The sequence below is a fragment of the Semicossyphus pulcher genome, unplaced genomic scaffold, assembly GCF_022749685.1.
Source record: "Semicossyphus pulcher isolate SPU_LCO1_2020_fin unplaced genomic scaffold, fSemPul1.0.p SCAF_13, whole genome shotgun sequence".
In the NCBI taxonomy this organism is placed as follows: domain Eukaryota; kingdom Metazoa; phylum Chordata; class Actinopteri; order Labriformes; family Labridae; genus Semicossyphus; species Semicossyphus pulcher.
The window spans coordinates 16,546,825-16,566,947 of record NW_027211637.1 but is presented as its reverse complement, the minus strand read 5'-3'; the positions used below and the strand labels follow the sequence as shown (position 1 = coordinate 16,566,947).

Here is a 20,123-nt window from a genome sequence, read left to right as displayed (position 1 = left end):
TGTGGGATAGGGCCGTTTTCATGGCTGAGAGCGCAGCGTCTAAACACACCATGGCAAGACAAACGACATGAGTCACCTATTCAATCTCTGACTTGGCATTTTGAGAATAACAGCGGCTACAAAGAGAAAATAGATCCCAGATGATGGGCCGAAAAAAAGGAAAGGGGGAGATAAACAGATTCTCTGGCAGAGTTACACAAGGAGCAAAAACAAACAGTGGAACAGCAGGAGTGGGCGAATGGACAGGCTCGCCATCTTGAGTCCTGGGTGGGTAAAGGCAGCCGGGACTGGGAGAACTGGACACTATTTGCACACATTGACCCACTCAGTGAGACGACACTCCTCACACAACACGTAGCAACACCAGTGGAACCTGCAATTGCAGCGCTCGTTGCGTGTCTGTTTCAGGATGTTGTGTCCACGTCCGCAGCACAGCGAGCCGCAGCTGTCTGTGCTGTAGCTGGTTTTGTTGCAGATGCGTCCTTGTGTACCCGGGGAGTCCACAGATGGGTCACGCTCACAGAAATCTGGAGACTTCTCAAAGTACACCAGCTCTCTGGACATGCTTCTGCGACGGACTCCGTTGAGTCCTCCTGTGCTCCCGCTGGCACCGTTTCCCGTCCGAGGGTTGAACACCCCATTGTTCTTGTTCTGGGAGTTGACAAAGATGGCTGACAGGAACTTTTCCTTGAGTATAGAACCCACAAGCCTGAACTCTGGAGACACATGCCAGCAGGTCTTAAACTGGCAGCTCCCTGATGTGCCATGACATTTGCATTTCCTCTTCATGTTGTCAGTCACTATCTGTGTGGAGAAAGATAAATAATATAAGCAAATCAGAAATAAAACGATGCCCAGATATAACCTGTCCCATGGCTGATAAGCAGATCACTCACCTGTCGTCCCATTCGGTTATTATGTATCCTCATGCGAGCGTGGATGTCTCTCGGGGACCCTCTGGAGTCGAGCCAGTCCCTGGAAAAACGGTCCCCAAAACGGACATCATGACTGCAGCCCCCCCACTCCCAGGTCTCCTGCATGGAGATCAGCTCATCCGGTAAAGGCTTGAGCAGGGAGGAGGGGTGGTTGGAGCGCAGGTTAGCGGGCAGGTCGCCATGGTGACTGTTTAGCTCCGGGGGTAATGACCGTGCCATGCCGAGGCCCACCCCGCCCTTCTGCAGGGTCTGCAGCTGCAACTGTGTGAGTTTCAGCCGGATCTTGTCATCGTCCTGGCGACGCTTGGCTTCGCAGCCACACCCCCGCAGTTTGCCCATGCTGCAGGCCGAGGCCACAGAGTGAGCCACACCCGCTGCCAGAAGGGCCAGGGAGAAGGCGCTCTCGCGAAAACCTGGGAGCAGAAGATACACACTCAAAGAGATGAAAAGATAAACATTGTAGCTCTAAAATAGCCCTGCGTGTCTGTGCAGAACAATGTAATTTGACCACCAATAGCTTCTCCAGGCTCTCACCCCTGTTGAGGATGGTGCTGTGGTGGGGAAGCTTGCCAAAGCCCTCCAGGGAGGAGCAGTTCCAGCGCTGGTCTCGGAGCTGGTGCTGGCATTCGTGGATGGCCACCTGGATGCCCTGCAGAGCGGAGGCCGTGACATCGGGGCTCCGCACACACATCCGCATCTGACGCTTACTGAGGCCCGGGAGCCTCAGGCACACTGAGTTGGGGGTTAGCACCGGATCTCCTGCCACCTTCAGGCTGAGGATATCATTACACAGCACCCTGGGGAGAGAGAGGGGGAAGAGTTAGCGGAGGGTGGGGGGTCATCAGAGCTGGTTAGGAGTTCATTAGTCAAATCCAGACAGGTATGTCGCAATGGAGAGATGCTTTTGGTAGTAGATAAAAGATGTTTAAGAGGGATAAAGTTCAAAATGTATCTCATCTCCAAGAGATCTGCTGAATTAGCACTTAGCAATAAATGCGTTAATCAATTGCACAACTACTTACTCTTGTTTCTACTGTTGCTGCTTACAGCAGGGGAAAAAATAATTCTAAACAGACCATGCAGCTGAAAGTCCCCAGAAACAGAAAGTACATTGCCAAATACATCTTATGCAGAAAAAACAACAGTGGGATTTATATTTTTAGACTTCTAAAAAGCTAAAAAATGAGAAACATTGATTCTTTTGTTTTAATAATCTACTGCATCAGCCTGGTAAAGCAGAGGCAGATGTTTCAGCTTGAACCTGAATATGTTAAATATTAGTTTAAATCATACAACCACACACAGAAACTTCCCGCAACTCGTGTCGCATTCCATGTAGCCAGAGCCCGCATTTTTTACATCAGCTCTAATGGCGCTCTCAAGTGCACTCACGTTAATGCAGGTGACAGAAGTGCTGCTGCCAAAATCAGGAATTGGTCCCAACGGAGTTTGTTTGATAGCTCCATTTTGTTAAGCGTCTGTCGCGACGTGACATTAAAACGCTGTTGATGAAGTCCCGTGCTGAATAAGAAAATCAAAAGGAAGAAGAAGAGTGCAGTATTATCGATGCACCGCCAAACAGACCGAAGAATGAAGACGGAGAACAGAGGAGCTCGGGGGCGAGAGTAAACGGGAGGGGGGGAGAGAAAGAGGGGAGGGGAGGAGATGCCTCTACAGGCGGCTGTTTGCAAAATATTGGCCAATATGAAAGTTGGATCACCAGTTGATCGTTATATTATGCGAGATTCTGATCATTCGTCCAAGCGTAAAACGACGTCTCCAAACTTTTACGCACGAGCACCCCTTTCCAAAGCGTGCGCACAACTGTCTCAGGTTTTGCTCGGTAATCTAAAATAACTGATAAAATATTCAATATGATATAAAAAAAATATGAATGAGTTTAATCCTGCTCTTTGTTGGTACAGGTCGGACGTTTATATGGCATGCGTATATTCCAGTTTATCGGACGGAAAGAACAAAGAAGCGCTCAGTAAAAATGAAATATTGAAAGTCAAAGAAGATTTTGTTCATAAAGGGGTGATTAAATGATGTATGGGGGGAGGGGAGAGCTGCTGGTTCCACTGTACGACAGGGAGGCAGCAGCAGGCAGGCGGCTCCGCTAACAGACCCTCCAACAATACTGTTTGTAGTCATGTGGTCCCCCTTCCTCCCACCTCCATCACAGCGGCTGTTCTTCATTGTTGTGTTTGAAACAACTCTCACTTTGTCAGCCCAAAGTCTTTATTTCGGAGTATAAAAATATATGAATAAATTACTGGAGTGACACGTCTGATTGTTGAGACTATTTATCACATTATGCCACGCTCCTAAAATAATCACGTGGCAGATAAAACGTATGGATGATGGATATTTGACGTGTTTGAAGAAGTTGCGCCCTAACGACGTTTAAACACATCTTATGTACATTAAAGACTTCCAAAAAGCATCTCAATCATCTATTTAAATTCGCTCATGCTTATACGACTGCAGGCCTATGAAACCAGATGCTCAGGCCTTCTGTTAGGACTTTGTAAGGGTGATGTGGCAGCTCAACATCGAATCAGCAAATTGATCCAAATTACGCACAACAAACGCTTCTGCTGAATCAACAGGTCAACCACTCATTTAGCGAGAGCTCTAATTATACTTCAAATTAAAACTGTTTTCTCCACCAGACTCTGAACAATAATAAAACTGCTGTTGGAAGAGACAAGGTGCATGTGGGCTACTTTCATAAAATTAAGTTAAAACCCCCCTCGAACACGGTTCGCATAGTGACACCAATTCATCTAATCTCCTTCCATTCCCTAAGCTGCGGCAATGAAAAGTGCATTAGCATTCTGCCTTGGCGTGTATATCTAAGTGGCTTAAAAAGTGATTTGAAGTTGATTTGTATATAAAAGGCCCCCTTTATCCGGATTGAAGCTCTAATCTGCTCGGTGTCGCATGACTGCTCCAGGAAACCCGTTTGAGCACCTTCATATAAGGCTGCAGTATGAACGTAGGATGGCTGTCATTAAAGCCGTTTTACAAAAGCCCACTTCCTTTTACTGTCATCTCAGGGAGCGAGAGAGAGATGGAGAGGGAAAAGGGGGAGAGATTACCGAAGCTACCGGCTCTGCAGTGACTAATGTGGAGCATGTAAATTAGCAGATAAATGTCACATAATGAAACATTCGCCCGTGAACCGATATGTGGAGAAGTTTGGGGACACTGAATCCTGCTAGTCTGAGGTTAGATGGAGATGCCGCAAAGTGGCTCAAGCTGTGATTACACTCCGCTACATGTGCGTCGAGGGAGGTCTGCAGGCCAGATGTTTGGAATGGTTTTTATTCTTACTCGTCCCCCTCTTTTCCTGGTTCATCATACATCAAACTTCTGATTGGAGACCGTATTTCATCTCCACCGTGTTTAAAAAAATATTTAAGTATCCCAGCAGGCAGTGTGAGTTATATGACAACTAGAAGAGCTTATTATTGCTTCTTTAGACATTCAAGTTCCAATGTGCGTGTGCGCGCGCGTCATGGGCTGGTGACATTCCTTTTTTTTATATTGTGCCCAATCGAAATTAGTATCTAAATATATAAGGAGACGCTGGTAAAAGCGACAAAATAGGTAATAAAGTAAAACGAGGCTGTATTTGTAGAGGGATTAGTGCTGGAAGGAAACGAAATGTACTTAGTCACTGCACATTTTGAGAGCGCATTTGGAGAGAGGAGGAGGAGATGCGGTTAGGGAGTAGGCTAATCCAACCACCGGGTAAAAAGGGCAGTTTTTAGATGGCTCATATTCCGCTGTAACTGTATTGCACAGTGACACCAGCTTTGAGCAGCGGCAGGAGCACCAAACCGGGCGCACCCACAGCATCTGCACCAACACATCACTGCTCCAGGGGCACTTCTTCCTTTCTGCGAGGCTGGATGATAAGGAAAGCGCGCGGCCGGTGGGGAAAATACTCTCAGCCGCTCACATTTAAAGGGAATCGATTCTGTGATGACCGTGAGATTCCACAAGTAATATGCGCGAGACTGTGGATTGCCCTATTTTTTTTCTCTTCCTTTCTCTTTTCTGCCCAGTTGTGTTTCCTTATTCATTGTGCGCCCTATGAAGAGCATTAACTATCCCTCCCTCCAATCCTATTGAAAAGGCTCCGAAAAAAACAGAGGGAGATGAGAGCAGCAAATCCCTTTTTTATTCCCCTCGTAGCGCTCAATAAGAGAAGAATGTGTTGCCTATCAGTCACCGAGGGGATCAAGTCTTCGGGACTGTCCCACGCGTTCAATGCGCCGTGCAGAGCATCACTGAGAGAGACAGAGTGAAGAGGACTGCAGCAGCAGCAGCAGCAGCAACAGCATCCTGCCCGGACACTTCACATCATTTAGCAACCTGTCTACACTCAACATCAATTTAAGTCAATTAGGGCTGCCTGCTTCACCTTTCAATCCCTCTCACTGTGGACTGTGGTGAGTATATGCACTTTGCAGCATGCTCATTTAGTGATAAAATACATTATCACTTTTAATGTAATGTTAATCCAGGATCATGTAGGACAAATGCAATGCCTATTTATTTCTTGCTTTTAGACTCTTCATGCTGTGCTACTTTTAATGTAATAAATTGTGCATATTTGTGCTTAAGTGTTCAGAAATAACTGTCAGATACATTTGGACCCTGGCTATCTTTATGGCACAAGGGGTAGTAAATTGACATTTCGCCCTTCATATTTGCCCTGCAGGCACGATGAGGAGTCTCGCGCTGCTGTTAGGAGTTAAAGCCGCGTGCATCCTGCTGGTGTCCTCGCTCTCAGGCACAGGGGCCGTCAACAACAGCGGCCGGTGGTGGTGAGTTGGACACTGCATGTGTTGAAACGTTCATTCAGCTTATTAGCATGCTAACATTAAAAATAACGTGATTTAACGCTGGTTTAAGCCGGGGAAGACCCCGCGCCATCGCATGCACACAGTTTTATTTTGCGACCACATTTCTTGCTGCACGCTGGAAATAATGTGTTAGTTTTGGCACCGCGCGCAACTTCTGTTCAGCCTCTGAAAAAAAAGAGCGACCGCATGATATTAAAGCTTGTGGCTTTTCTCGCTCTCGCTTCCAAATTGCTCCACGTGAGCTCGACTGTAAACTATTTAATTTATCGCCCTTTCTGAGAAATTAGCTGCAACAGGGTATTTAACAATGAACGAATTATATTAGTAATAATTACAGCTTTACCTTTTTTTACATTCTGCGGTGGATTTAATTTACTCTCCTCCTCTCCGCTTCTCTGACATTTGGTCAGTGCGGTTTGAACGCGATACAACATTTTTCTGAGCAATGTGGGATAAATTAAATATGGATTTACTGACAGGATTCCCATCCCAGGTCTTATCCAGGGTCTTGTTCATTTAATACTGTACACCCTTCTGTCTGTACAGCGACACATAACTGACAATTTCACAATAGACTTTGTTATAGCAAACTAAATTTAATTCGGATCTGTATGGTTTTCCGTCTGTGGGCACATTGTCTCGCTTGTTTAAAAATCTATAAACTGTGGGCAGGGTTTGGTGGAGGTAATGATTTAACGAAAGATTTTGTCGTTTTGCGGTGTCATTAGATGGACAGGATTTGCGCAGAAAAAGGCAGGAGTTTCCAAATATTTAAATTGTCAGCCGAAAACATGTAGAAAAAAAGAAGGAGACACCGCGGAGGTTTGGAATGAAGAAAACACCCCAAAAGGCGACATTATTATATTATTAAGGCCTCACCACACAACTGTCTGGGTCAGCCCTCTAACAGGCCAAGACTCGCCCGCCTTTCCGGATGATAATGCTTAACAGGAGACACAGACATTACACTGCACGAGAGGGAAAAACAAATGGTTGACACGGAAATCACGTAGAAATTGCCAGCAGATAAAGTGGAAAATTATACAGTTTGTGTGAGGAAACCGTCAAACTAGAAATATTCTGAAACATGATCATCAAAATGAGCACTTTTCAGCTCTGTACAGAAAAACTAAGGAGGCACAGGTGCCATATTTAGACACAAATATTGCCAGGACAAACCCCTAATATAGGAATATTTTCTGGTATAATGTGGCAGAGTGACAACTTAAATCGAGCATTTTTTTATTCTAAGGATTATTCTGCATGATTTTAAGTGTTTTTATGTTGTAATGGCATTCAGGATAGACTACAGAATGAGTTTTTTTAATTGTCAGGTAACATTTGTCCGACTGTATTAAGGCCGACTGTGTAGTCATTTTGGACACTTGGCTCGAACGGGCATGTTTGTAGTTTAGGTAGGACCTTCATGCATGGAGGCCACTCTGATGTCTAAGAGAGTAACTTACTTCTGTTCGACTTTGGTTTATCATGCGTCAGAGATCACAAGTTTAACAGATGTAAACCTGTGAATCAAGATTTCCAAGTCCACCCAGATTTTGCATCTCTCTGTGGGATACCTTCTGTATCCCAATGACAGCGAGTGCAATATGGTGCATACCTTCATCGTGAATCATCAGATGCCAGTGACAAATAAAGATTTGGGTATAAAGGTGGTCTTGCTGCATGGGTCACTGTTGTACTTGAAATAAATGAATGATAACGGTACATTTAAAAGAACAAACACTTATGAGACGGAAAGAAACATCCGTTTAAGAGGGTCACAGAAGAAGCCTCTCAAACTGCCAGCATAAACTTCCAGCTCCTTGACTCTGATTTCCTTTGTCCTCTTGTTGTGCCAGGGGCATTGTTAATGTGGCCTCCTCCTCTAACCTCCTCACCAATTCCAAGAACGTGCAGTTGGTCCTGGACCCAAGCCTGGCCCTACTGAGTCGTCGCCAGCGCCGGCTGATTCGGCAGAATCCTGGCATCTTGCATGCCATCGCCGCTGGGCTGCACACTGCCATAAAGGAGTGCAAGTGGCAGTTCCGCAACCGGCGCTGGAACTGCCCGACCACCCACAGCCCAGCAGTTTTTGGCAAAATAGTCAATCGTGGTGAGCGTCTCTTGTCTCTCTTACCAGGCAATATTTGGATGATTCCGGGCTGGATGTAATGGAATCTCTTGTACACTTCTAACCGGCTTTGTCTGCAAATATCTTACAATTTGGGGCAAATAATTGGCAAAGTCTAAATGGCTGGATCGGGTTCTGATGTGAAGTTTTCATGTTGTTTCTTCAGGTTGCCGAGAGACAGCATTTGTATTTGCCATTACCAGCGCAGGGGTGACCCATGCTGTGGCTCGCTCCTGCTCAGAAGGAGCCATTGAATCGTGCACATGCGATTACCGCCGCCGAGGTCCTGGAGGGCCAGACTGGCACTGGGGGGGCTGCAGCGACAATGTGGACTTTGGCCGGATGTTCAGCCGCGAGTTCGTGGACTCCAGCGAGAGAGGCAGAGACCTGCGCTACCTCACCAACCTCCACAACAACGAGGCTGGCAGAATGGTAAGAGTTTGATGCTCAGATGTGCCTCACTTATCTGTTTCAGATGCTTCAAAAGCATTTGTGATTTCCTTTTAGTAAGGTTTCATCAGTAACCTTTGTTCTCCCTCTCTGCAGACTGTGTCATCAGAGATGCGTCAGGAGTGTAAGTGTCATGGCATGTCCGGCTCCTGCACCGTGCGTACCTGTTGGATGCGCCTGCCAAGCTTCCGCACAGTTGGAGACTTCCTTAAGGACCGGTTTGATGGTGCATCCAGAGTTGTTTATGCCAACAAGGGAAGCAACCGTGCCTCTCACAGAGCCGACCCCCGACATCTGGAGCCTGAAAACCCAGCTCACAAACCCCCCTCTGCCATGGACCTTGTCTATTTTGAGAAATCACCAAACTTCTGCTCCTACAATGGCAAAACCGGCACTTTGGGAACTTCTGGAAGAACATGCAACAGCTCGTCTCCGGGCCTGGACGGATGTGAGCTGCTCTGCTGCGGACGTGGGTTTAAGACCCGGACTGAGAGTGTGACTGAACGCTGCCACTGCACCTTCCACTGGTGCTGTCATGTCAGCTGCTTGAACTGCACCAGCACACGGACGTTACACCAGTGTCTATGATCACAGGCGGACAAACAAGTGAATATTTAGTCCAAGAACTTCTTAGCGGAACAGGTAGCTGGCTGAGGAAGCCGCTAGCAAGCAGGTGTTTTGAGGTATTAGATAGAAGCTATAAAAGCTTCAAGGCGGGTAAACTGATACAGGGAACTCTGGCACAAAAATCCAATCAGTGTTTTTAAAGAGCGAGGTGAAGAAAAGCACAAATATATGAACAGGGTATAGAGGAAGTGTATTTGCTTACTCCTTGCCTATGATCCTGAACAGTATTATGAGGGTATTTAAACAGTACAACCCTCCCTGTTGGAAGGAGATCATCCACGTCTGTCAGAGAGTTTACACTGTGGAGAAATTCAACATAAAGAAAATCATGAATCACTTGCTGCAGCCTTGTACTAGAAAGATCCTTCCTCTCCCCCATGAAGGGAACTGGACATAAAGTTTCACAGATTCTGCTGATGTTCGGCTTCTCTGAAATGAAACTATCTCCAGGGATGGGCTGTCTATTCCCAACTTGCCCTGGATGCAGCCCAACCACTTATAATTTCCTCGCCACATCTGCCCCTTTATTTAGATTCCTCTGGAGTTGAATACACCTCAACCCTGATTTGCCACTCTGACTTACCACAGGATGATGCTGATGTTGCATGACTGGGACCAGCGCTCGCCAGGGGGAAATAGAAACGTGTTGAAGTAATGTTACCGAGGCGATGTAATCTGAATGTATTATCAATACACTGAATATCGTGGCATGACTAGAGTGTCAAATGTGAGGGGTCAGTATTTAAAGATTCACGAAATGTGACCTGCAGAATCTCAAAGTGTTTTTAAAAATGGATGCCATACCAAGACGCTAAAGTCCTGTTAATGTTCGAGTGTAGCAGGTTTAAAGTAGGCGTCAGAATACAGCCTCTGCTTAATAAATCATACTGTATATCAGCTAAGAGAACCAAAATGCTGTACATATTGAAATATATGAATATATTTATAATGACGTAAGTTTTCATGGTTTATGGACCTGTCAGTCGCTGGAGAATACTCTATCATTAGTGTGAAGTCAGGAGATGCTTTGATGTCATGTCTTTCTATTTTGGTGTAATGTAGCCGACACAAAACCGACTCCTTCTAGAAACAGAAATGATCCCTTCCCTGCTTGTTTCCTGTAAAAAACACTTGTGTTCATGCACTGAATATTTACCTTTTTTTATTAGTGTAAATAAAAATATTTATTTCTGAGGATTTTTATACTGTTTAGAGAGATGTAAGAGAAGACTTTTTTTTTAGATTTAAATCACAAAGATTTTAGGTTCCTGTTGGTTTTGTATTGTATGATAGAACAATAAAGTCTATATTTTCAATTAAGTTGCCCTGAATGTGTCAAAAGATGCTATTATGTCTATTGTGCTTTCTGTGTTTGAGATAGTTTTGACAACCAACCAAGTGAACATTTAAGCCTGTCCCTGGGTGTCCTCTGCTTAATCCTATTACCACCACCAAAGCAGCCTCTTTCTCCGGCTCACAAAACATCCCCGCATCTGTGCCCCCCCCCGACCACAGAGATGGCCCCTGCTTATCCAGCCACTTATTACATACAGTATAGGAATTTACTGCATTGAATGTTTTGCCTCATTTGCTTAATGTCAAAAAGAAATAGTATGAAAAGTAATGAAAACTTAGAGCTCCTGGCAATCCGACTAACCACTGGAGTTTGGAGCGCTTTCCTTTTAGCCCACCACAGCACAGGAGCAGCCAGGGTCATGCAGATAGAGCACAGTGGAGTGGAAGTGAGGCCACCGACACACCCAAACACCAAAGTTGAAGCTGGAAGGGCAGACGGGGTAACACACGATCACGGAAAAGACAGGGATGAGAACATTTTCTGAATAATAGTTTTGATGTTACAGGGTAAAAGTGGGAGATCACAGGGGCTGCTATGCCTGTAGCACGAGAATACACAGTTTAGTTGGTCAGCTAGAGGAAGAACACACTACGAAGAACAAATCAGCTAATGAACTGAAACACAGCAAACTATGAGGTTTCCCAGAGGATGGACGACCACAACTGAAAGATGAGGACTAAAATATTCCAGTGAAAGACATTTGATTGGAATTAAATTAATATAATGTCTGGTATTACTGGATCATGCTCAAGAGTGTGTGAGAAAAAGTCACGAGAAAGCTCTCAAATGTGAAAATGAAACCAACCCTAGCTTGAGAGAGAATCGATAAGTGATACACCGAAAGAAACCAAAGAAAAAGAAGGTGGAAAACCGATTTACGAAGACAAGAAGGAAGGCAGAGTTCAAATCCCAGGCGTGAGAGTGAGGTGGAAGAATTGCTAGAGAGTGAGTGGAGGGGGTGCTGCCTGTGGGAGTGCTGAGGAGTCAGTGATAATTAGCTCAATTAGTGACAAAGGCAGTGTAATAAATACCGACTTAGTGTCTGGGTCCCTGCTGGCCTCTCCCTGCGCAGCCTGCGATGTGGCCCTGGCCTGACGGACAATTCATTAAACTGACAAAATACCCCACCGTCCAGGCGTGACGCAGCGAGTTAGCCCCCTACAGGCCCGGCTCATTGTTCTAATTGTCTGGGCTGGAGTCACTTTGTGGCCGCCTCCTCCTTCACCCACCCCGCCTTCACACTCTGCCTTCAGAAAACCCGTGGAGTTAATGCCCCTACCTTACTCTGTAAGTAGGTGATCGGCAGGTTGGAGAAAAAAAAGCAGTAAGAGTTCCTAGGGGTGGGGCGGCTGGTGGGGGAGGCAGTGGGATTAGCGAATGGAGGTTGCCTGGGAGTGCTGGGAGCAGCACCGATCGGAATGTAGGAGAGATGAGTCCAGAAGCTCGGATGCGGGACAAAGCGAGAGTTAATAAGGAAAGATTGAAGGGGCTGGCGACAATGGGCCGCCACCCGAGTCGAGATGAAATTGCTTCCGAGGATTATTGGGAGAGGGTGTGAGCGTTGTAGGCCTTTTTGTGTGAGTGTGTGTTTGGTTGGGCATTTGTGTGTGCAGGGGCAAAGGGGGAGTGCTGGATTGATGGCTGCCCCTCTGGTTGGGGAGCAGGGGACCAGGGGAGGCTAACCGGCTGTTCCCACAGTCTGTTCTGCTGCAGCCACCTTTGACACACGGGGCTGCCAGGCGGCGAGCAGGCAGCCATGGTGAGAAGGACACAAACAAAAACAACAGCTCCACCGCACAAAAGTCAGTGTCTGTGGAGGAACGGCGGAGAGTCACAGGCTCGAGGTGAGGGAGTGAGGAGGGGAGAAGGACAGTGAGACAGGGAGGATGAAAAAAGTTGAAAAGTTGAGTCCTGTTCTGTTTCCTGTATTCCCACATCTTAAAATGATCCATTGACATCTAGTTGCTCATTGTCAGATTATGTATTTCATTATCAGTGCTAAGGGTTTAGCTTCAGGGGTACAGTGTCAACCTTAATAGAACCATTAGCCAATTAAGTAACTTGACAATCAGAAATACGACCTGTTTGTGACCTGAGGGTAAAAGTGTCACTTAACAAAACAAAAGCGTTCATGATTTATGCCTGAAAAATCAGGTCAATCACTGCAGAACATGCACAGAAGACGATATGGCACAATGCAGGCACAGCGGCTACATATTAAAATTCCTGCTAAGTTGTGGAAAAATGTTTGCCCGTTGGGTGGAGTTGGCTTTAATTTGAAGGGCGTATGATAAGGAATTTCACATTGGGTTTGGGTCACCACACCGAATGATAGGGCTGCTCACAGTGGTTGTGATGAACAATGTGGCATGGCTTGGAACCGGCGCACAACGCTGATTTGATTTCTGTGCTGCAGCAACATTTCATTGTAATCCGAGCGTTGGTCTGCGAGCCAAGTTCCAATTGATTAGGGGTACTGTTATGACAGGAACACCCTGACGCTGCTCGTGTAATAATCAGAAGCATTTGTTTGGTTCCATTTAAGTGACCACAGGGCTATTATGTAATAAGACACGCATTTACAGCCTCGTCACACACATATCTCAGAAAGAATTATAATCAACCAAACCTCACCTAAAGTAACAGAAAACTACCGCGTTGATTAATAGCGGTTGAAACAGTGGGTCCAATTTACTCAAATTCAATTCAGATTTCAAGGAAACAATGAATACATACGTGAGTGAGTTTGTGTGCAAGCTCAAGCTAGTGTGTGTGTGTGTGTGTGTGAGTGTGTGTGTGTGTGTGTGTGGGTGTGTGCATGGCAGCTGGGAGGCAGACACGGTCCAGGAGAACCGTCCCCTAGCAACTGACCTTTTCGGCAGATGGCAGTTCCAGAGTAACAGCCACCCAGCATCACAATGGCCGTGGCCTCCTAACATCTCCATCACTTCATCATCTACCAACCTGCCACGACCTGTCACACAGGAGAGAGAGGAGGTTATCACAGCCTCTATGAAGGGTCCTCTCTTTTCCTACTCTTCACTTTAAGTCCAAAACATTCCTCACACATCAGTTTGGGTCTGTGTTTGACTGTTTCCATGTTTGCAGCAGGGCAGGCGAAGGGACGCGGAGGAGGATAGATTTAGGAGAGACACGGCGGACGCTCGACGTCGTCCGCAAACCTCCAGACACTCTGAAACCGCTGTTTTCCGTTGTTGGGTTTTCAGCACATAGTGAATCAGGGTGGGAATGTGGACAGACCGCTCGACCATGGTGAGCAATCAGTGTGATGTCTGTGGTCAGGCTCTGTGCCCCTGTGGAGCAAGATAGAGAGCGAGGCCTGCAGTTAAGGTGGGAGGGATATAAATTTGTGGTGTTTGTGCGTGTGTGCGTTTGTGATATGCCAGCACTATTCACATGGGAATAAATGTGTCGAAATTTCTAGCAAAGTTTTCCTCACACAAACGTAAGGATATCTGCTTAAGGAGATAATAAACTTATTATCAGCCACCCTGACCCCGTGCACACCTCTAGGCTCCTGAGATAAACATGAAACATCGCCTCTAATTAAATACCTATAAGTGATCATCAGTCGATTTCAAACACTACACAATCAGCTTAATTTGACAAACAAATTGGATCGCGCGGGCAGTCGTTTGGTGAGAACAATTATCCAACGAGAAAAAGTCCCCAATCACACATCTGCGAACGCTTAACCTGGCACGACCAGACAAAAGACAACAAACAGACGATGTGACATGTCCAAATGGGTCCCATTGGGATTAAGTGTTTTAGGTGGAAAACTGTGCGTCAGAGTGCGACTTTAAACCACTGTATATTCCCGAGGGGATCACATGCTAGCAAACACTGCAAGTTCTCCTGTAAACAGAGCTGTAATGACAGGGGAAGACTTTAGGGCAAGGACAACCGACAGTAGAATATGTTTACACATCTGACAATGTATGGGTACAGCACGGCGACGTTTCGGCTCTGAGATCCACATAAAACATGAGCACAAACTGCGGTGGAGTCATTGTGACACAGCATGAGAGTGTGCATCATTTCACCTGTCAGCAGGGATGAAGCTGGCGTTTATTCAAATCAGACAGACGTGTCTGAGACAATTTGCAGCATTATGTGTCTGACTGTATTGAATGATAACACTTCTCTTAATCCGAATGATGTGTCTTAAACTTTGTTACATTAGATTTGAGCGTATGATGCTTTTGTGTAACACTATGTTCTGTTTAACTTTAATTTGTGCGAACTTCCCACACTAAATCTCATTTACTGTAACTGTATTGCAAAAGAAAAGATGCTTCTGATTGTTTTCTTATCATTTGGCCCAATTTGACATCGTCTGGACCACAACATACCATCTCTGAGACCATAAACAGCCTTGAGAAATGTCTCAAGGCATGGATCCATTATCTCTAATGTAGTAATACTGTTGGAGACAAAGGGAGAAATGCTCAGTTTATGGTTTTAATTACAAGCTGTGTTTTACAGCGACAGTGGGCGAGGGCTCAGCACTGACACAGCAGTGGAGGAATGTTTATTTGCTGCAGTTTAGGAGCTGAGTGGCTTGCAGGAACTATGACACATTCCTGTGTCACTGGCTCTCCCGCTCGCAGACACACTATCGAATTCACGCGCTGGCGCCCCATGTGTTGGTTCACATCTGCACAGACATACACACAACTATTCCCTCCTGAGGCACCCTGCACACATGCGCAAAATGTGGCACCTCTGGAATCTGTAAGCATGCCGAAAATGTACGCTCATTCATGGCGACTTAGTGTGACACGACATCCTGGGCCTAATACTTTTCCTGTGTGTAACAGTGTCTATGCATGCGTGTGTGTGTGTGTGTGTGTGTGTGTAAATTGTACAACAGTGACTTGAAGATGAATTATTCAGGCCTTACTCCAGCATTATGGTGATCCCTGTCCACAAGCATGCAATCATGCATGTGTGCGTGTGCTAATATGTGTGTGTGTGTGTGTGTGTGCTCACTTGCATATCCGTCTAGCTGGCTGAACACGCACACACCTCTCCATCTTTCCCTCTGTCGTCCTATCCATTATCCCCAGCATCTGGCAGCCAAAGCCTGTAAAGAAGACATTTCTCTTGGCAACGGTGTTTTAAAGGCAGTGACACAGGGGACAGCCAACCACAGGAGCCACACATCTTCCAATCTACATGCATACTGAGAACTGCTTGCATAACAGAGCCACCCCAATCTCTTGCTCCCTCTCAAAACACACACTATTTTTTCCTCCATGTTCAATTCAGACACACATACACGACACAGCTTCCACCCGCCCTTGTCTAATCGCTTCCAGAGCCAGAGCTGTCCTACAGACTGTGCCAGCAACCTTTCAGTACATTTTGCACCCTAAAAAGTTCCTTCTGGCCCCTAAATGAATATTGCGTGGGTGTAATACACAGCCTGGGTGAGCTACACTGCAGGAGCAACAAGTGCTGTGATTTTATGTGCAAAAGTGTTTAATTTAGGTCCTGGATCTTAAAATTGGTCTCTAAATATCACAATATGGGATGCTACAACTATAAACTAATAGTGTAAGTGCACTAAAGCCTTAACACCGCCTATTAAAGGAGAATACTGAACGATAACTTGCACTCTGATTGCACCTGAATGTGTCCTTAGTTGACACTCAGTTGTTGGGAAATAAACACATTCTTTGTATAATTGAAATGGCACAGAACGTTCATTAATTATTATCATGTGCATGTTGTAGCCTTTTCAGGGTACAGCTGCACCGAGCAGCTTCTCTGAACACCAAGCATGTCATCTTTGTTTTGCGCGGCTGTTAGTCATGACGTTTCGTGGCATCTGGATCCGCTAAAAGACAAATGGGTGTGTTAGCTTGATAGAATAATTGTTCTGATTATGATAGGCTACCAGCTACACATTTGTCTGGCAGCCAGAGTTTGTTCGAGAATCCTCTGGGATATAGAAAAGATTGTTGGATTGCAGCACAATTCCTTTGGAAGATAGATGAACAGGGTGGCTTTATGAAACGTGGATGGAAGTCTGGTGGATAGAACACTGTTTTGAACACAGTAGTACAGGTAGAAATGAAAACAAGTGCTTACCTGTGTTTTCACCGCAGGGGTCTGGGTATAACTTGAGTAGGTGTCCTTTCTTGTTTATACCAATGTTCCGTCATCTGAGACTCTTCCTTCATCTGGCTTTCTGCTCTGAGACCCTGGAAAGGATGTGATAAGTTGAGGAGATATGATAGGAAAGGGGCTATACAAACACACATCAGTCAGCCCTGCTGGGATTTTAACCCAAACTTTCTTGAGACAATAATGATTAGTAAATCAGACAGCCAATAAACCTTTCCTCATATCCAAGGGAGTTGTAGTCATCTCTTTCTAAATTAAAACATTTCTGGTTTTGTACCAGCTTTAAGATGTGACTGCTGAACTAACGCTCCCTGTGGCAAAATTTCAGTTTCCCGATTCAAAGCAGTCTCCAAATTAACTTTCATGTGGACTTTGATGAAATATTCAGCAAGAAACAATTTACAATATAAACACATGAGAGACTCTGTGGTAGTCATTGTTTGCTTTTACCACTGTGTAGTCATAGGTCATCACTAATGTTGCTTAATGCTTCCTTAAGAGAGCACGAAGGGCACTTATACAATTTTCACTTGACAAATCAAGCCAGTATAAACAAGCAGTGTTGAGTTGGAAATTGTAAACGACTGCCATCTAGTGGAATAATGTTCAAATTACAAGGTCCAAATAGCTCAACATAATGAGGTAAAAAAAACACAACAAAATCAATTGAAGTGAAGGCAAATGGCTAAGTTTTAGCACTTATGTAGCAGTTATATTTAAGGTTGGGAACATGAGTTTCATGCTACCTGCCTGAGTGTCCTAACGTTTACTGTTGGCTAAAGTCTTGACATTCATAACTAAAGATGGCTAACTTTGTCAACAAAAAAATAAGTAAAAACAAAGGAATTATAAGGCTCGTGCTGCAGTACAATGACGTTGTAACCGTTATTAAATGAGCAGTTTATACCAGTAACGTCATAGTAACGGTTAGCAAGAGCTTCGAAACATTTATTTACTTGTTGTAGATATGTGTGACGGTTATACTAACGTTAGCATTTAAGTTATGCACCTTGACAAATGTAGTCCAGATTTTCCCATTAAAATACTCGGGCACTTTGACTCAGGAGATGTGATTCCACCTCACCAAAGCGGTTGGTGACTGCAGTGCACCAAGTTACTTCCTTGTTAGTCAACCACCGGAAACAGTTGAAGAAAGTTGAAGCGGGAGTACAAGAAGACGAAGAAGAGAAAGGAGGAGGAGAAATCAAGTGGGGAAAACCTCAACACAAATTTGGGCAGTTTCATGTTTCCTCATTTAGGTTTTTGATGTAACGTTAGTGAAAGGATATTGGAGCATTTATTTTTTAAAACTAAAGCCCAGAGACATATCCTAATAAATTCCCATGTTACCAACTAAAGGACCCCTAAAGTCACACAGTGGATGACACTGAGTGGATGATGCAGGAACAGGCAGCTGAAAGGGGTCATCTGAGATCCAAGGGTCATCTGTATGAATTTACTGATAAGAAATTGATATAGAAAATCAACTTCTGTACTGGATGAAGGCAAGAGATATCATCCCAGTAACCTACTGCTGTTTTTCCAATTTAACCCATTACATTCAAAATCACAACACTATTTCCTTAAAAGAAACAATAAATGTCTTTATTTTCTAGTATGTATACAGAACTCATAACCAACCACTTTGTTTCAGATGACACTAAGTCATAATTATCTGCGTATATATTCTTTAACGCTCTTGATTACAAACACAATAAATTGCCCATACTAATGACTAAATGCCCGAGTCTAATGAGCATGACCTCTGATAGCTTCCTGTTGAAGAATGGTTTTAAGAAGTTTTTGTAACTGTAAATTCAAGGCTAAAGCTCAGTATATTAACACAGTGGTTTCAATGGATTACTGTTAAAGCTGCACATACCACAAGAACGCACACTTCTCAAAATAATAATAAAATAATGAAAATGTTCGAGTTGAAAAGGCAGTGACAGCCAGACTGAAAATAAGTAAACCCATAGAGAGGCCATGCATTGGGTGTGGTGTCAGTGTGGCGGATCGTGAGCTGTTTACATCAACGCTGCAGATTTAACAACCTGAGTGTTGGATGCACGAAAAAAAGGTTTTGAATTGAGAGGTTATAAAACTTTCAGAATACCCTGACAATTAGAAAATCAACACAGAACTCGTCTTCAGTACAGCATGCTTTTTTTTGCCTTTATGAAGTGCATACTATCAATGTAGGAAAGAATAATCTGTTTATGGGATTTAGCTGTTTGTACCAATGACTGACTTTTAAAATAGGGCACAAATGTGGTTTGTATCCACAATACAGTGTTCATCTACCTTTTGTGTGTAGTAAAAGGCAAAAATAATAAAAAAGCAGCACAAGAAAAATAAACAAAATAAAAACATTGAAATCGTTAAATTAAGTGCAACATTGGTGATTGCATACATTATATATTTGTGCTGAGTGTTTACTCACAGCACTGTCTGGTTTTCTTAATTTATGCACCATTTTGAGCTGTGTCTGGAATTTGTACGTGGGAGCAGACAAAACAGATTTTCCACTGCACAGGGAGAAAAGATCAAAATGTACCTGAAACAGCCACAAAAAAGGTCACACGGGACAAAAGGTCATGTTTAAAGCACTTAAAGTTTCAGGTTTGTGCTGTTTATTGTTGGCTTTTTACATTTATTGTCTTTCTCAGTAGGAGTACACTGTGTGCCTGTTTCTATGAAGTCTTATTGTTCATTATAGACACTGTAAAAATGTAAAATACTAGATGTATCCAGATTTATTTAAGATGCACTTATATATAAACACACTATTTGCATATAGTGTATATTTTCCTATACAAACAAGGCTTATAATTTTGTATGCATTTGCTTTTTGTGACATGACACGTGTCTACATTTTTTATTGATATTTTTAAGGTGCACAGTTTTAGAACAAAGAAAATAGTAAGTGAGGATTAAAGTTTTTACTTGAAAATATTGATATTTAGATTGATTTGATTTTTATGTATTTAATATGTTGTATTTTTTAGCTTGTGTGTGTTCTGTGTATTATCTTGCTGGAAGACAACGGGGACGACGAAGACGACGAGTTTCAAGACAAAATAAATGATTCTATAATTAGGTTACATACGGAATAGCCGGTGTACCTTCTTAGATACTGGGACAGAATATTATTATTTATTTGTAATAATGTTCATCTTTCAAACCCTTTTATCTTGGACATAGAAACTATCTGAATGTGATTTAAACATTAAACAAAATAGCTTTAATTAAAAATGCTAAGTGACTGCAGAAGATCTGCTCAACATAAAACCTTCTTTCTTTTATACTGCTGACATTTTTCCAGCATCTCAATAAAGCTGGGATGAATCATGGGATTTCCTACTGTGGCAGTCCCATAAAGTATTATTTTTTTCCCATTTAAATGGTACTATGTGCAGCTTGGAATAACTGTTGTAATTATGGGACTTTTAGTCTCCAGTGGTTCTCATAGGCAGGTATTAATATAATATACAATTTGTACTGTTCTCATATTGTTAACTTAATAGGCTGTCCAGATTGTAGGCAGCTACCAATAACATGTATTTGAATTCTTTGTGTGGAAATAT

The 20,123-nt window shown here is 43.9% G+C and overlaps 2 protein-coding genes across 2 annotated transcripts; one reads left to right on the top strand and one right to left on the bottom strand.

Moving 5' to 3' along the window:
- Window positions 1-303: 303 nt before the first annotated feature.
- On the bottom strand, window positions 304-2,401 carry wnt10b (wingless-type MMTV integration site family, member 10b). The gene is made up of 4 exons (XM_069659538.1): window positions 2,328-2,401; window positions 1,470-1,732; window positions 897-1,348; window positions 304-804 (listed from the first exon to the last, which is right to left on the bottom strand). The coding sequence occupies exons 1-4, from the start codon at window positions 2,399-2,401 to the stop codon at window positions 304-306; spliced, it is 1,290 nt and encodes a 429-aa protein (XP_069515639.1).
- Window positions 2,402-5,675: 3,274 nt separating this feature from the next.
- wnt1 (wingless-type MMTV integration site family, member 1) lies at window positions 5,676-8,984 on the top strand. Its single transcript, XM_069659782.1, has 4 exons — window positions 5,676-5,776; window positions 7,675-7,928; window positions 8,113-8,378; window positions 8,493-8,984. The coding sequence occupies exons 1-4, from the start codon at window positions 5,676-5,678 to the stop codon at window positions 8,982-8,984; spliced, it is 1,113 nt and encodes a 370-aa protein (XP_069515883.1).
- The last annotated feature ends 11,139 nt before the right edge of the window (window positions 8,985-20,123 follow it).

Excerpts from the sequence above, each read along its gene's own strand:
- wnt10b (XM_069659538.1), bottom strand. The coding sequence starts at position 2,401 with ATGGAGCTATCAAACAAACTCCGTTGGGACCAATTCCTGATTTTGGCA. Across the intron at positions 1,733-2,327 it reads CTTCTGTCACCTGCATTAAC|GGTGCTGTGTAATGATATCC; the intron begins GTGAGTGCACTT and ends CTCTCTCCCCAG. Across the intron at positions 805-896 it reads ATAACCGAATGGGACGACAG|ATAGTGACTGACAACATGAA; the intron begins GTGAGTGATCTG and ends TTCTCCACACAG.
- wnt1 (XM_069659782.1), top strand. The coding sequence starts at position 5,676 with ATGAGGAGTCTCGCGCTGCTGTTAGGAGTTAAAGCCGCGTGCATCCTG. Across the intron at positions 5,777-7,674 it reads AACAACAGCGGCCGGTGGTG|GGGCATTGTTAATGTGGCCT; the intron begins GTGAGTTGGACA and ends TTGTTGTGCCAG. Across the intron at positions 7,929-8,112 it reads TGGCAAAATAGTCAATCGTG|GTTGCCGAGAGACAGCATTT; the intron begins GTGAGCGTCTCT and ends TTGTTTCTTCAG.